Here is a 13,066-nt window from a genome sequence, read left to right on the forward strand (position 1 = left end):
GTAAATTTTACGTGAATAAAGAATGAGATATAAAATCAATAATAATCTGAAATTAAATAGCATAGCCAATCCAAGAAATCTCGAGTGGTTACACAGAATCCTTGGTTTTGACGAAGCTTGCAGTGATCTCACAGGAGCAGAATGCCGCAGTGGCAGGCGCTCGTGTCCTCTGCTGACCTGTTCTGCAGGGCATCTCACCTCAGCTGGTTGACACAAAACATCTGCAAGCTGCACGGCATCTAACTTCGTCTCAAATGTTAAAATTGGTTATTCTGCCCCATTTCATACAGAGCTACCTACACTTTCTGTACCTGGAATTCGATCATGTTTTGCACTGGCCCTGGTACACAGTTCATCTCGAACCAGGATTGTTACTGAGATAGCCATATGCATTATTTAAGCCAAAAATTCTGTAAAATGCATATATCTGGATAGACCAATGATTGGGAGCTGAGTTCTGATGGAGTTTTTTGCAAAATGCCATCCAAAAATAATTATCTGAAAACACATAATGAAATTTCTTAGTGAGTTTATTATTCTGGAGAACTGAAGAAGATATTTGTGTCTCTAAAAATACTCTCAGTGCTCCTAATAAAGAGGTAATCACAAAATTGTTAATTGCTGTTGAGAATTAAGTTTTAAAAATTTCTTAAAGGTCATCATTTTTCTTGCACTTTTTATAGTAAATTTGCTTGGGCTGTAATGGATTTCGTATTTAAAATAAGAATTTGAAATAATTTAAATAATTTTAAAGGAAATATAGCATGCTTTTAAGAAAGACACATTTATGTATTTGATCTCTGCTTCCACAATATATTGAATTGGTAAGACAGTTTCTATGTTGGAAATTAAATACAATTTTCTGTTTGTTAAGAAGCAACCAAGAACAACTGATGAACAAATAAAAGCAAATGTAAACTATAGGATGTTTATTCATATCACCTTGGAAAGACAAAAGAAAAGTAGGGAGATAATAAAACGAAAACATTCATCATCAGTTATAATTTCTTCACCTGTGTAACACAAAACACTTCTGAGCATAAGTAGAAGGGAAGGACTTTACCAATATTTACAACTTACTGCTTCCCACGATCTTCTGGAAAATTCCCAATCTCATCACACTCATGACTTGTTACATAACCTAAGAAAACTCTATCTACATTTTCATTCTCATAAATTTTTTCACATATATAAAATATTTACAAAAGAAATTCATTTAAGAAGTTTGGTTAATTTACTTCCCAAGAGGGGCAGAATTTTCAGTAATAACTATATCACCCACTTCATTTTCATACTGGAAAAGAGTTCCCTCGTATAACTTCCAGTCAGAAGTCATAAACCCCATCCCCTATACTTAAGATTAAATAGATGCCTCCAATATAAACCATATATTTAATCTTTTTAGGTTCTTTTCTGTTCAAAAGAAAGATGTTCACTGACAGTAACTCCGCAACAGTTCTTTTTCAAACTTTATTAAGGTTAGAAAATGAGATAAACGTCCTAGTTTTTTTAGTTGGTTAGAAAACAATTTTCAATTAGCATCAATTTAAAATAATTGTTTTATGGGATTCTTAGAACCTGTTTTCATTTCTAGTCTTTGAACACTTAAATTCATTTTGTTTGAAGCAAGCAATTGGTTCTGACTGAATGATTTGCTACTTTTGATAGATACATCAGTGTGGAACCTGCGTAGAAGACAGACTAACAACATATTTCAAATGGAACTGCAGGTCTCCATAAAATCCATTCTGTGAAACTAGATAGAACATAGTAATATGTATATTTGTAATTTCTTGAGTTAAATCTGGACTTGGTAGCATATAATTATCCATATGCTTTGACACTCTAGGACATTAAAACAGGCTAGACAATTTTAAAAAACCCTACACTTTTAAAATTAATATTTTCCATTAGTTCATGTAAAAGTTATTCAAAGTATTTTAAAATTTGTCCTGAATCTACATTATATATGCCGAGTTCTTTCAAACCACTGAGAAAGCAAGATACTTCAGCAAGCCCAAGGTCTTTGAAGTTAAAAATTGTTTCTTTCAGACAATTAGTCACCAAATTTACAGTAAATCAGTAACTTATCTGGCCCTTATAAAAACTGTTCCTTTATATTAACATCTTTATTAAGAACAGATGCAAAGAGATGGGACTCCCCCGCCAGTAAATTACTTAGAAACACTGAAGAGGAGCCCACATTCTCACACCCACTCTAAAGTCCCTACTACCAAAAAAAAAAAAAATAAAAAATGCAAGATAAGATTACCCTAAAGAAAATGAGGAAAGAATTTCACAATTTTTCCATCTTATCACTGAGCATCTAGTATGGTAAATACAGGTGTTTGGTTTTTAAAAAATTAAATCCTTGTAAAATATGTCTATTGGAAAACATACCTGCAATAGGAGCTCTCCTTCCAGGATCTGCATCCCTTCTCCACACTTTCCTGTTCTAGAGGTTTCCTGAATGCCATTTCTTTCTGGTCTGGTAGAGCTAGATGATTTTAATGCAACTAGAACAGAGAAAAGAAAAAATTTTGAGCACTCTTTGAAAGGCTCAATAGAAATTTAGGTAATGATCTGCCATTTTGTGTAAGAAAAAAATGGATTTAAATATATGCATTTTTATATATTCTAAATACAATCTAATGAAAGATTTTTGTTTCCATGTCAAACTTTTTCCTTACCTTAAGAGTGAACCCTCCAATTTTGTCATCTTTCTCTTTTCTATATATAATACTTTTGCAACAAAGTCGTTATTATTGCAATCAACTCAAGTCTCATTATTTTATACCTTATTTCCCTCTTCTCCTTCTCTTTACTATAAGACTCACTTCTAGACTGTCCCTATTTTGACAAATAAAGGACATTTTTGTTTTCATAGGCCATCCTCCTATGACGGTAGCAACTCTGTGTTAAGATAGGAAAACACTGGCACTTATTCTTATTCCACCTAATTTGAGACATCAAACTATGGTTCATCAGACAGGTGAAGCTCTAGACCTAAAGCTTCCTTCAGGGAAAGGAGGGAAAGAAACATGAACCCTAAATGCATGGTACATAGTAAAAATCATAAGAAAACAAAGAAAACTAATTCAAACAAAAGGATGTGGGTATTTTCTGTCACAGTTAAATTTTAACCTTTTAAACAACCAGGCACTCTTTCCAACTTCAGATAAAATACTGTAACAATGAATCATCATTATTCAGGTCACAAATATATCTAATTGGAAAAAAAAAATACCCAATGACAAAGAAATGAAGAATCAGATCATATTGCTGTGAACTTCCCAAAAGACATTCCCATTCTGCTTCCTTCTAATAAACTGGATGCTGTCAAATAAAACTACATACTCAAAGATCCTCCATAATTCAGAATTTACCTACTTTTCACTGCTCCAAAAAAGAGGGGGAAAAGAAAGAAGTCTTCAAATCTGAAATTAGTCTGAGTAGGTCTGTAGTGTCTAAACAGCTTAAAATTACTTGAGCAATTGTACCTTAAACCTTTACCATAAAATTAAAGGCCACCACCTCTCAGCCCCAAAATTTCTATGATTCAAAGCAAAGGGAAATTTGTAATACAATAATACCTATAAAAACAACTGTAAAATACAAGTTTCTCATAATGATGGGATATTCAGCCTAAATTTCAAATGTTTTTTGAATCTGCAGAAAATCTTCATTTTCCCACTGTTCATAACTTTATTCAAGAATCCGGAAGAACTTCTGTTTGCTCACTTTTAAGTTACATTAAATTATATTTTACACTATATATATTAACTGAAAGATAAACGATACCTTCCCCATTTTTTAATCTATCACGGTAGCTAAGAACTTTCAAGCCAGACAGTTTTCATTAAAATATACCTCAAAGGCAACACAGAGGAAAAATGTGTTCTAAAGAAACATTAACTGATTAATCAGATCAGAATGTATCTAAAGGTTTGCTTTGAAATTAAAACCCTAATGTTGTTCTTCCTACAAGGTAGTCAAAATGTCCTGCAACAGGCCACACAGAGGCACAGTCACAGCAAATTCATGTGAATACACTACCATAGCCAATTTTTTTTTTTTCTAGCACTATTTCAAAAGGATATATAGAATATTCACTAAACATCCCTGAAGCCAACAGGCAGTAGGAGAAAATGTTTTAAAATGTATGTTGTATGATTATTGAAAAAGTTCATATTCAGCTGTGAAAGCTGCAAGTAAAGATGCCTAACCACCTCTGCCATTCTGCAAAATACTGTATGTCATTGAATACAAATGGGTTTTTTCTTTTGTAATGCCTGATAGGATGAAATTCTGTGTGAGAGATAAAATCAATCAGGGCTCCTGAGCTCAAATGTAGCTGATACATTGATGGCTATATTCCTCCTAACTTTCAATGTGCACAAGAGCTAAGTGGGAAGTTAAACATTTTCCTGAATTGGAATTTACACCTTTTGCAAAAATCAGAATGTGGATGGAATCAAGCTGTTTACAGCTAAAGCACATGGAAGGTTGCCAACAATCAGGATTAGTAAAAATGGAAGTACAGTGGAAATCAGAGCTGTATATCCATAATTTGGTATAAAACTCCTGAAAAAAAATAAACAAATACAAATTTACCTTGTTCTGACAGATAAATCACAGGCCTGCCAGAGCCTGCTACAAGCCACCCAAGTCCCTGGCACTGAACACTCCCAGATTCCAGGATGCACACTTGCAATGTGTGCTTCTACACTGTCAAATTGAAGGCTCCCCAAACAAGGAACCTTATAGCATGGGATGACCACCTTGCTAAGCAGCAGTTCTGAACAGACTCAGCCACACAATCAGGTGGCCTCAGAAATACCAGCTAGAGATATAATAATAGGTAATGGAAAGGAGAACTAAATCTTACAAAGCATAACTCATCCAAAACATCACCTAGCTTAAAATCAGCCATGTGTGCTCTGCGAGTTCTCATAGTCTATCTTATTCATGTCATCAGACAAAATAATCTCAGTAGTTCATTACTTTGTAATCTTTGAATCTCTGAATTAAATAGAATTCATTGTGGGCTATCCTTGCTTAATTTTCCTACACAGGAAATTAAAACATGAATACTCCCACAGAGGAAAGAGGAAAAATCTGTACACATACCCTAGATTGTATTCACTATCAAATTATTTATCAGAATTTACCATTAATAATTTTAAAGCATCAAAAACACAGCAAATTTGCTTATACTTGTAAAAAAACCCAAAACCAAACGAGTAAACAAAAAATCCAAAACCAAAAAATATCAGTTACACAATTTGAGCAGGAGGGTTGGACTGTAAGCACCTGCTTTCCAAGTAGGTTAATGATTGTCATTTAATCTTACGTCCAGCAATAAGTATAATTTCCATTGCCTAGACTTCCCTGATTTGAAGTACAAGTTGAATCTCAAAGACAACTAGATAGTGACAATTAATATATTTTTCTAGACATATATATATATATATATTCTGATACATTTGTTTTATGATTGTGAAATGCTTTAGCACCCAAACCAGCAAATGTAAAAGACAGTTGCTTTTACATGACATCTACAAATATAAATTAAATAACAATGGTTACATCAGTATTGACCACCTTCTTATCTCTGACTTTAACTCTTACATTCAGATGATAATAGACTCACATGGAGATGCAGTGTACTTTATCAGACTAATAGTATGGAGTGGAGGGAAAAATGTTTGACATACAACTATTTCCTCAGGTCTGAAACAGAATTCTAGCAATTGAATTCTAACTACTGCCAAAAGCCATCTTTCATTTTAAAACCATATAAGTATTCATTGAAAAATTATTTACCTAAGGTATTAGGTGATCTTCCTTCTTTCCAAGGACCAACAGTCAGTATAAGAAACTACATGAGTTATAAGCAGCTTGCTGAATCAAATAATAATTCATGACAGATTAATTTCATTAATTATCTGCTGAGATATTAAAAAAGTAATCTAAGGAAAATTATTTTAAAAATAAGTCTGTCCAGCATCTCATTTAATCGCTATGCTGTCCTTCAAAAGAGACTCTAGTCCAAGATAAAAATGTCTTTTTCACCTTCAAACACCTGATCTCTAGGGTTTAGACTTGGTAGGTATGCTCCCCTCAAACTCCAACCCACAACCAGCAGGTTCCTCTTCCTTCCAGGCTGTCACTCCTGTTCTCAATAAGAACCTTTGCCTTGACTGCCTCACTTGACAGGCTGCTGCTCTGAAGTCCCAGCTCCACTACGTCACCTCCTTCAGCTTCCAAAATCAATGACCAGGCAGCCACCTGTAGCTACCAGAGCACCTTCAACAGGAATCCTGTAATTATTCCATACTCTCTTACCAGAAGTTACAACAGTAGAGAATTACAAAATTGTCACAGAGCAGGTGCAAATAGACTCTAACTGATGTACTTGAAAGAGCCCTAACTGTACTAATTGTTGCAAAGTTAATACAGTAAGTGGAGATGCAGAGAATTCATTATAAGGCATATATGTTAGCAATTATCTAATTAGTATTAAGTTTCTGATAAGCATTCATGTAGAATCCTGATTTAACACGTACATACTTGAACTGTTGAATTTACCATTACAATACAATATAAAGAGTTAAATTACTTAAAGACAAAGGATTCAAAAACTGCTCCACCTCCCCTGTTCATGAAATAAGTGACAACCTACAGCACTTATACAAAAAAGAAATATCAATAACAACAAAATCTAATAAAAATACCTTTAACCTCAATGTGACTAATATATTATGTGATAATCAGTTGTCTGACCACAGAACAACATAGTAGCATCCTTTCAACATAGTGGGTAAGAGGACACTGTCAATAATCAACTTGACCAAACCAAGTTTATTATACTGTTTTCCTCAAATCTAGAAACTACTAAATTGGAAAAAAAGTACTTTTTTTTTTCTCAAGTCATCAGAAAGAACAAAGTAAATGAGAAAAATACATAAAATTTCTTTTTTTCTGTTTTGAGTGAATAAAGAAGCTTTTCTGACATAAATGCATATTTGCTGGTGCTCAGCTGTGAAGTCTGCAGAGATTTTTCTCCACTGAAACCGAGCATTCACACACCAAATGTCTCTTATTTGGTTATCAAAAGAGTGAAAAAATGTATGATTAAGCTTTCCATCTCAAAATTCATCTAATCCAGCCATGTGTTATTAGAGTGCTGAATAAAACCATTTCAGCAAACGCTGGCTGGAAACCTCTATGAAAACCATACCAAAGTACAATGTGTTTAGAAACTTTTCCTACCTTTTCTTCCCTAAAGAAAAAGCATAGCAAATTATTTTGGAGGAGTCTGGGTAGCTCACTACTGAGAAAAAATATCAAGATGCCAAACGTTAAACAGACCTTTTAAAATTATATTGAGATTCAACAAGTTTCTTTTTAATCAGATTTGAGATATTTTTTACTTTTAGGTGAATGATCTGTTCAAGGCTAAAACTGTATTGAAGCAACACTTGTCTAATATTGCAAGTATATCACTAGCACATCAGTCATGCAGTCCTGGAATTTAATCTTAAAAGGCTTCCCAGAACTGCTTTAAATCAAATTTTGGCACGGTTTCCAAAATCCGGCCAAACAGGTCAAAGTTTGCAGTCAAAGCCAATCGAGACCGTTTCATAACCTTTTCAGCAGATTTATAAATTCTCCTTGTCTGTTCTAGATTACTGTACAAAAACAACTGTTCTCTTGAGGGGGGTGGTCTTGCTCCAGCAACAAACGCTAAGCTTCAACACGAAGGTCACCAGCAAGGAGGGCACTACTGAGAAAACAGTAGTTTAATATTAAACTCTTGCCTAAATCATTAACATAAGCTAAACTGTTTATACTGGTGAAAGACCCATTTTAAGTGGTAGAAAGTATTATATATACACACCCATGTATCTACATGCAACCTTATCTATTTCCATTACTTAAGATTATATAAAACATTTTGCACCTGCCATCTCTAACACTGTCAAGGCAAAAATGTTTATGAAAGTTAAGTAACACAAGGAAAAATGCAACTGATTATTTTTTTACGAAGATAAAAGATGCATTGACTGCATATTTTGTAAATAGCTGCACTTCTAGATAGCAAAAAACTAGACATTTTAGTAATAAAACTTGTGAAGGATTGCTCTGTATTCAGAGATACAAGAGAAAATAAATAAAATTCAGAATTATCGTAACTAGTTCTAAAGTCATAGTTATGTTACATGAGGCAAGATTGACTTCTGTGTAGGCTGCATTTACAGGCAAAACACATTACATATGGAGAGAAAAATTCACTGTGTTTTGCTTCCTTAAATTTTCCATTTCCTACTTTTTTATTTATGATTCTGAATAATTGTCAAGATAGATGTACAGTGGGTCTTCTTCCTTACATGTCTGAAAATGAAATAATCAAAGAGCATTCTTCCTGGTAAATGTATTCTAAATTACAGCATCTAAATTACAGTAAACTGTGGATGGATGGAGCTATGTATAACAACATGTATTCTCCATTACTACTGAAACTCCAAAATGTAATAAATACATTAATAAATATGTAAAAAAATACATCATTTTTCTGATGTGCAGAGCAACATCAGAAGATTTCAAAGCAATATCAGAATAAAACACGTGGCACAAGTAGTCATGGAAGTTGAAGAACCGGATTTTGTAAATATAAGCAAAATGAGGATGAATTTGTACATTTGGTAGTGACTAGTAACAAAGGAAACATTTGTTCCCCCTTGAGCATCAATGAACACACCTAATTATGACAGTACTGGAATTGCTTTCAAACAATATATTTTAAAGCAGAAAAATTACCAATAAAACATACCCAGGAGCTGCCTTTACTTTCCAGAAAAAAGCACAATATTGTTTAAAAACTAGTTACAACCAACCTTCAGCCTCAGAAGACATGGTACATTGATTCTTAAGCAGATTTTCAGCTAATGTGGAAACATATAAATATGTCTATATATTTAGGAAAAGCTACTGAAAGAACCAATAAGCCACAGAAGAGAGGTATTCTTGATTTGGCCTCAAAGATATTATTCATGGTTCAAGAGAGAGAAAATGCCATGAAGCAGCTATCACAAGAGGATAAATCATACTACCATGAATACTTTCAAAGAAATGTTAGTAGGTTATGGTTGGTGAAAGAAGAAAAAAAGAGACTCAGGGCAAGCAAAACTGTTTTCAGAGTAAGTTTTAACTGAAAAATTATTTGCACTACATAAAAAAGGAGAACAGAATGTGGGTAAGTGGTCAGGTTCTGGGCTTTTGAGAGTGAATAACTTAACTGCTGTACAGATACAGATTGCTTAATGTTGTTACAAATCTCTAGAAATCAAATATTTCCAGGTGTGCAGAGTTTGTGACTGCAACCAGAGCCCAGCAGTGCCACAGACCTGCAATGAATGTACTACGAGCTGTGTGCATGTGCAGCCCTCCATTTCCAGTCTTCCAGTACTTTCTTTCTAGCCCAAATTCAAACCAAATAAATGCATACTCATCAGCAATACAATCAGACACGGCAGAGAGCACAACTCTACCCATCTGTTCAAGTATAAAACAAATTTTATTTAAGGGAGGAAGAAATACAGGATTTGCCCAAAAATGCTTAGGCTAAGAACACGAAAAGGAAATTTTCATCTCCAAAGCAAATGATTCCAAAGGTTAAAAGGTTCTTAATACAAAAATTTTCAATAGAAATTGTTGGGAGCCTGTAGTGGTTGCCACCAAAGCACCCACTACAATACAGCCATATATATTTCTTAGACTATGGGGAAATATTTATACTTTTAGCATAATCAAGACAAAGAAATTTCAATATTAAGGTTCTATTAAGAATCCTACTCGAACATTTCAGAGACCATGGATAAAAACAGACCTACAAACCAAAAATAAACCAGTAAATATTTTGTCAGCATTGGACTGAAGTTACTCAAGGTACAGCTCCAGAACTTCCCATGGGCCCTGCAGTACTTACACTTCAGACATGTCTTCATACATATTTTACACTCAACAAGAGAAAAGTGCAGAAGTGGTACACATTACTTGAATTGCTGCAGGAGTCTAAAATAGTATCTTCATTGCAATCAATATATAAAAAAATACACATGAGGAATAAAAGCAACACACAACATTTCTCTCAGTACCAAGTATCATGATTTTTGAACATAGGATATTTCAGACTGACCTAACAAAACCCATCTAAATTTAAAATGACCTTGTGTTTCCCCTACTATACAAGAAAGGTCCAAAGTGAAAAATATTATTTTTCATTTATCTGTGATCAAATAATGCACTTAAATAATTTAGCATGAAAGCTATTTTTGGCATAAGGAAGTCTGTTGCTTGCCCTTTCAAAATAGACATGTCTGGAGTTCAGATCAGTTCTACTTGGTTTCCAGGTCTATGGCAAGGATACGTTTCCAATGCTCAGAGCTATAAATCATAAAACTGACAAAAACTTGGCAGGACTGTCACCTTTTTTCCTACCTAAACTTCAATCAAACTTCATTGGCCACGACTCAAAGGGAGCTACAAATTTGCCAGAAATTACATTTCTGAATCAGAAGATTATTTATAAGATAATAAATGAGTACACTCATTTGTTCTACTGGGGGAAAATAAGAAATAATCATTTCTCTAAATCTAATTTTGCTGCTTAGTAAAATTTACCAACACTAACAACAAAGAAATGCAGAAAATAACCTTTAAAAACTTTTCTAAATGCTACAGCTATTGTTGATAAACAAATCCTAACATAACATGACCACTTACCCACATTCTGTTCTCCTTTTTTATGTAGTGCAAACATATCCTAAAAATACTGTAGCATAGTATTTTAATTCACCTTACTTTATATTTTATACTTGAACATACTATCTGAATATGCATCTTCTAAAGAACAAGATTTTCATTTAAATTTGCAAATTTTTTTTTCATTTAAATAATTTTTAAACTACATCTATAGAAAAAAAATTACATAAGGCCATATCAGCTACTATTCAAAATATCTTGAAGTTACAAAAGGTGAACCAGCAAGCTGGTAACTTATCTGCTGTTTTCCAAGTAGTCTGTCTAGTAGACCATAATTTAAATCCTAAAACTCATTTATAATAAAACAAGGAGATATATTTTAATAGTTGGTTGTACTGAAATGTTATTGTTCTGCTAAATGTATGACTACATGTGCAAATTTTTAACAGGAGGAAGAAACCCATAAACTTTTTCTTTCTAGCACTTGAAACATGGGAAAGCCTGTATGAAACATCTCTAACTCTTCCTGGCATTATTTTTATACCACCAAAAAGCCTCTTAGAAGAAATGAACTCTAACCTCAGTCTCCTATGGAAAGCTGAATAGGTAACAGCAGGTAACCAGGACAGGAATTAGATCTTACCTAATGAGTTTATGATGGGCTAAATGTGTAGCAACTTCCTGAGCCAGAATTTGGACAAGATGCTGGGTCTCCACTATTATTTTGGAGAAATATCCAAAACTTCATATTAATATCCTAAAAGAATGATGCTTTAACTGCAACAGCCTGCGAAAGTGGCAGTTGTGTTTCTCCATGGCTTCAGTCATGGCAGCCCTTTAAGACAGCAGAAGTCTACATTCAAAAATGAGGAAGGCAATAAATAGCGCAGAGCCTGTGGCCTAGGTATATTTTTCACACAGTACTGGCCACTATTATACTTTTCAAGCAAATACAGGCTTATACTACGGCATATACATGGGGCAGGCTGGGTGGTAGGCAGGCAAGAAAGAAAAAGACTGAGAGACTGAAGACAATGAGGAAGTTATCATAAATATGCCTTAAAGTTGAGAAGAGAAATGGTTTTGTGGTTCTGACATCATCTTCCTGTGCATTGTGGTGGAAATCAGACAGGCACTGTACACTTTATTTCCTTAACCATGAAACCAGAACAGGAGCACTTCAGCTCCACCAGCACTGCAAGGATAAAGGCAGTAAAGATTTGGAAATTCAGATTCTCTAACTGGGAGAGATTTCAGGGCTCCATGTGAAAATCACATTAGATTACACAAAGCTTAAAGCTTATAATTGCACAGTACTTCAATATCATCTTTCCTGACAATTTTGGTTTGCTATGTTGAACTATGAAGTCTATGAATTAAAGACCAATGAATGGTTATTCCATATAACCATTCATATATTCCATATAACCAGTCTCCATATAACAAACAAGGTAAAAATTTCAATGGCTTCCTATACAGAAAGAAGAAAAAGGGAAACAAGGTCAGACTGGATTTTATCCCAGACACTTTTATTGAAGACTGTCCTTAGGAGGTCGCACAGGACAGAGGTATGTATTTCTGACCTAGCAGAAATACAGAAATAGCAACAGCGAGCGTTATATAACTTATGTTGCTAAGGGTTAGGCTGTGACGCAAAGGAAAACTATATTTTATTCATTACAACCCCAAAGAGGAGGGAAATAAAAAGGCAAGGAATGCTGCAAAGAAGAGGAACTAGAGCACACAGACAAACTCTGGAAGAAAAGGACTTGGGTAACAGCATGCCTCTGTCATCTGCTCTTCCCCACAGAGATTCATTTCACAGAAAGCCTGTTCTAGTCTGTCCACAAGTAAACTTGATAGAAGCAGTCTGGTAAAACCACAGGCAAACCATGGTGTAAGTTTGCAAAGCTTATTCCAATAATTCTAGCCTTACAGGATTTTATACAATAAATATTTTAAATATTTAAAACATTGAACATTAAAACGCACCCTAGAGACAATATGTATTAAAAAAAAAACTTACTACTGGAACAACTTAACTTATTTACTCATCTTTCAGAAACAACTGCTCAATTGAGTCAGATGTGTATGAACAGTAAACCTAAAGCAAAATTATATTTTCATTAATATGTTATCAGGTATGTCTACCAGTTCTCATAGACAGAACCTTTTCTTCAATACCATAAAATATTTTAAAATATTTTATGCTTTTAAGATTCTAAAATTAGTACATAAAATTTTACTTATTGTTTTAAAAAAACACTCTAGTAAAGGTTCTATTCCCAACAATTCTAAA

The 13,066-nt window shown here is 33.9% G+C and overlaps 1 protein-coding gene across 1 annotated transcript in view; it reads right to left on the bottom strand.

The window, feature by feature from the left end:
* Positions 1 to 13,066, bottom strand: part of AHR (aryl hydrocarbon receptor) — a 62,088-nt gene that overhangs the window by 21,301 nt on the left and 27,721 nt on the right. Inside the window, exon 3 of the mRNA XM_041418231.1 lies at positions 2,401 to 2,516. Within this exon, the coding sequence (XP_041274165.1) occupies positions 2,401 to 2,516 (116 nt within the window). The remainder of the gene's footprint in view (positions 1 to 2,400; positions 2,517 to 13,066) is intronic.

This window comes from Onychostruthus taczanowskii, unplaced genomic scaffold (assembly GCF_017590055.1).
Source record: "Onychostruthus taczanowskii isolate IOZ18803 unplaced genomic scaffold, ASM1759005v1 scaffold59, whole genome shotgun sequence".
Classification (NCBI taxonomy): Eukaryota; Metazoa; Chordata; class Aves; order Passeriformes; family Passeridae; genus Onychostruthus; species Onychostruthus taczanowskii.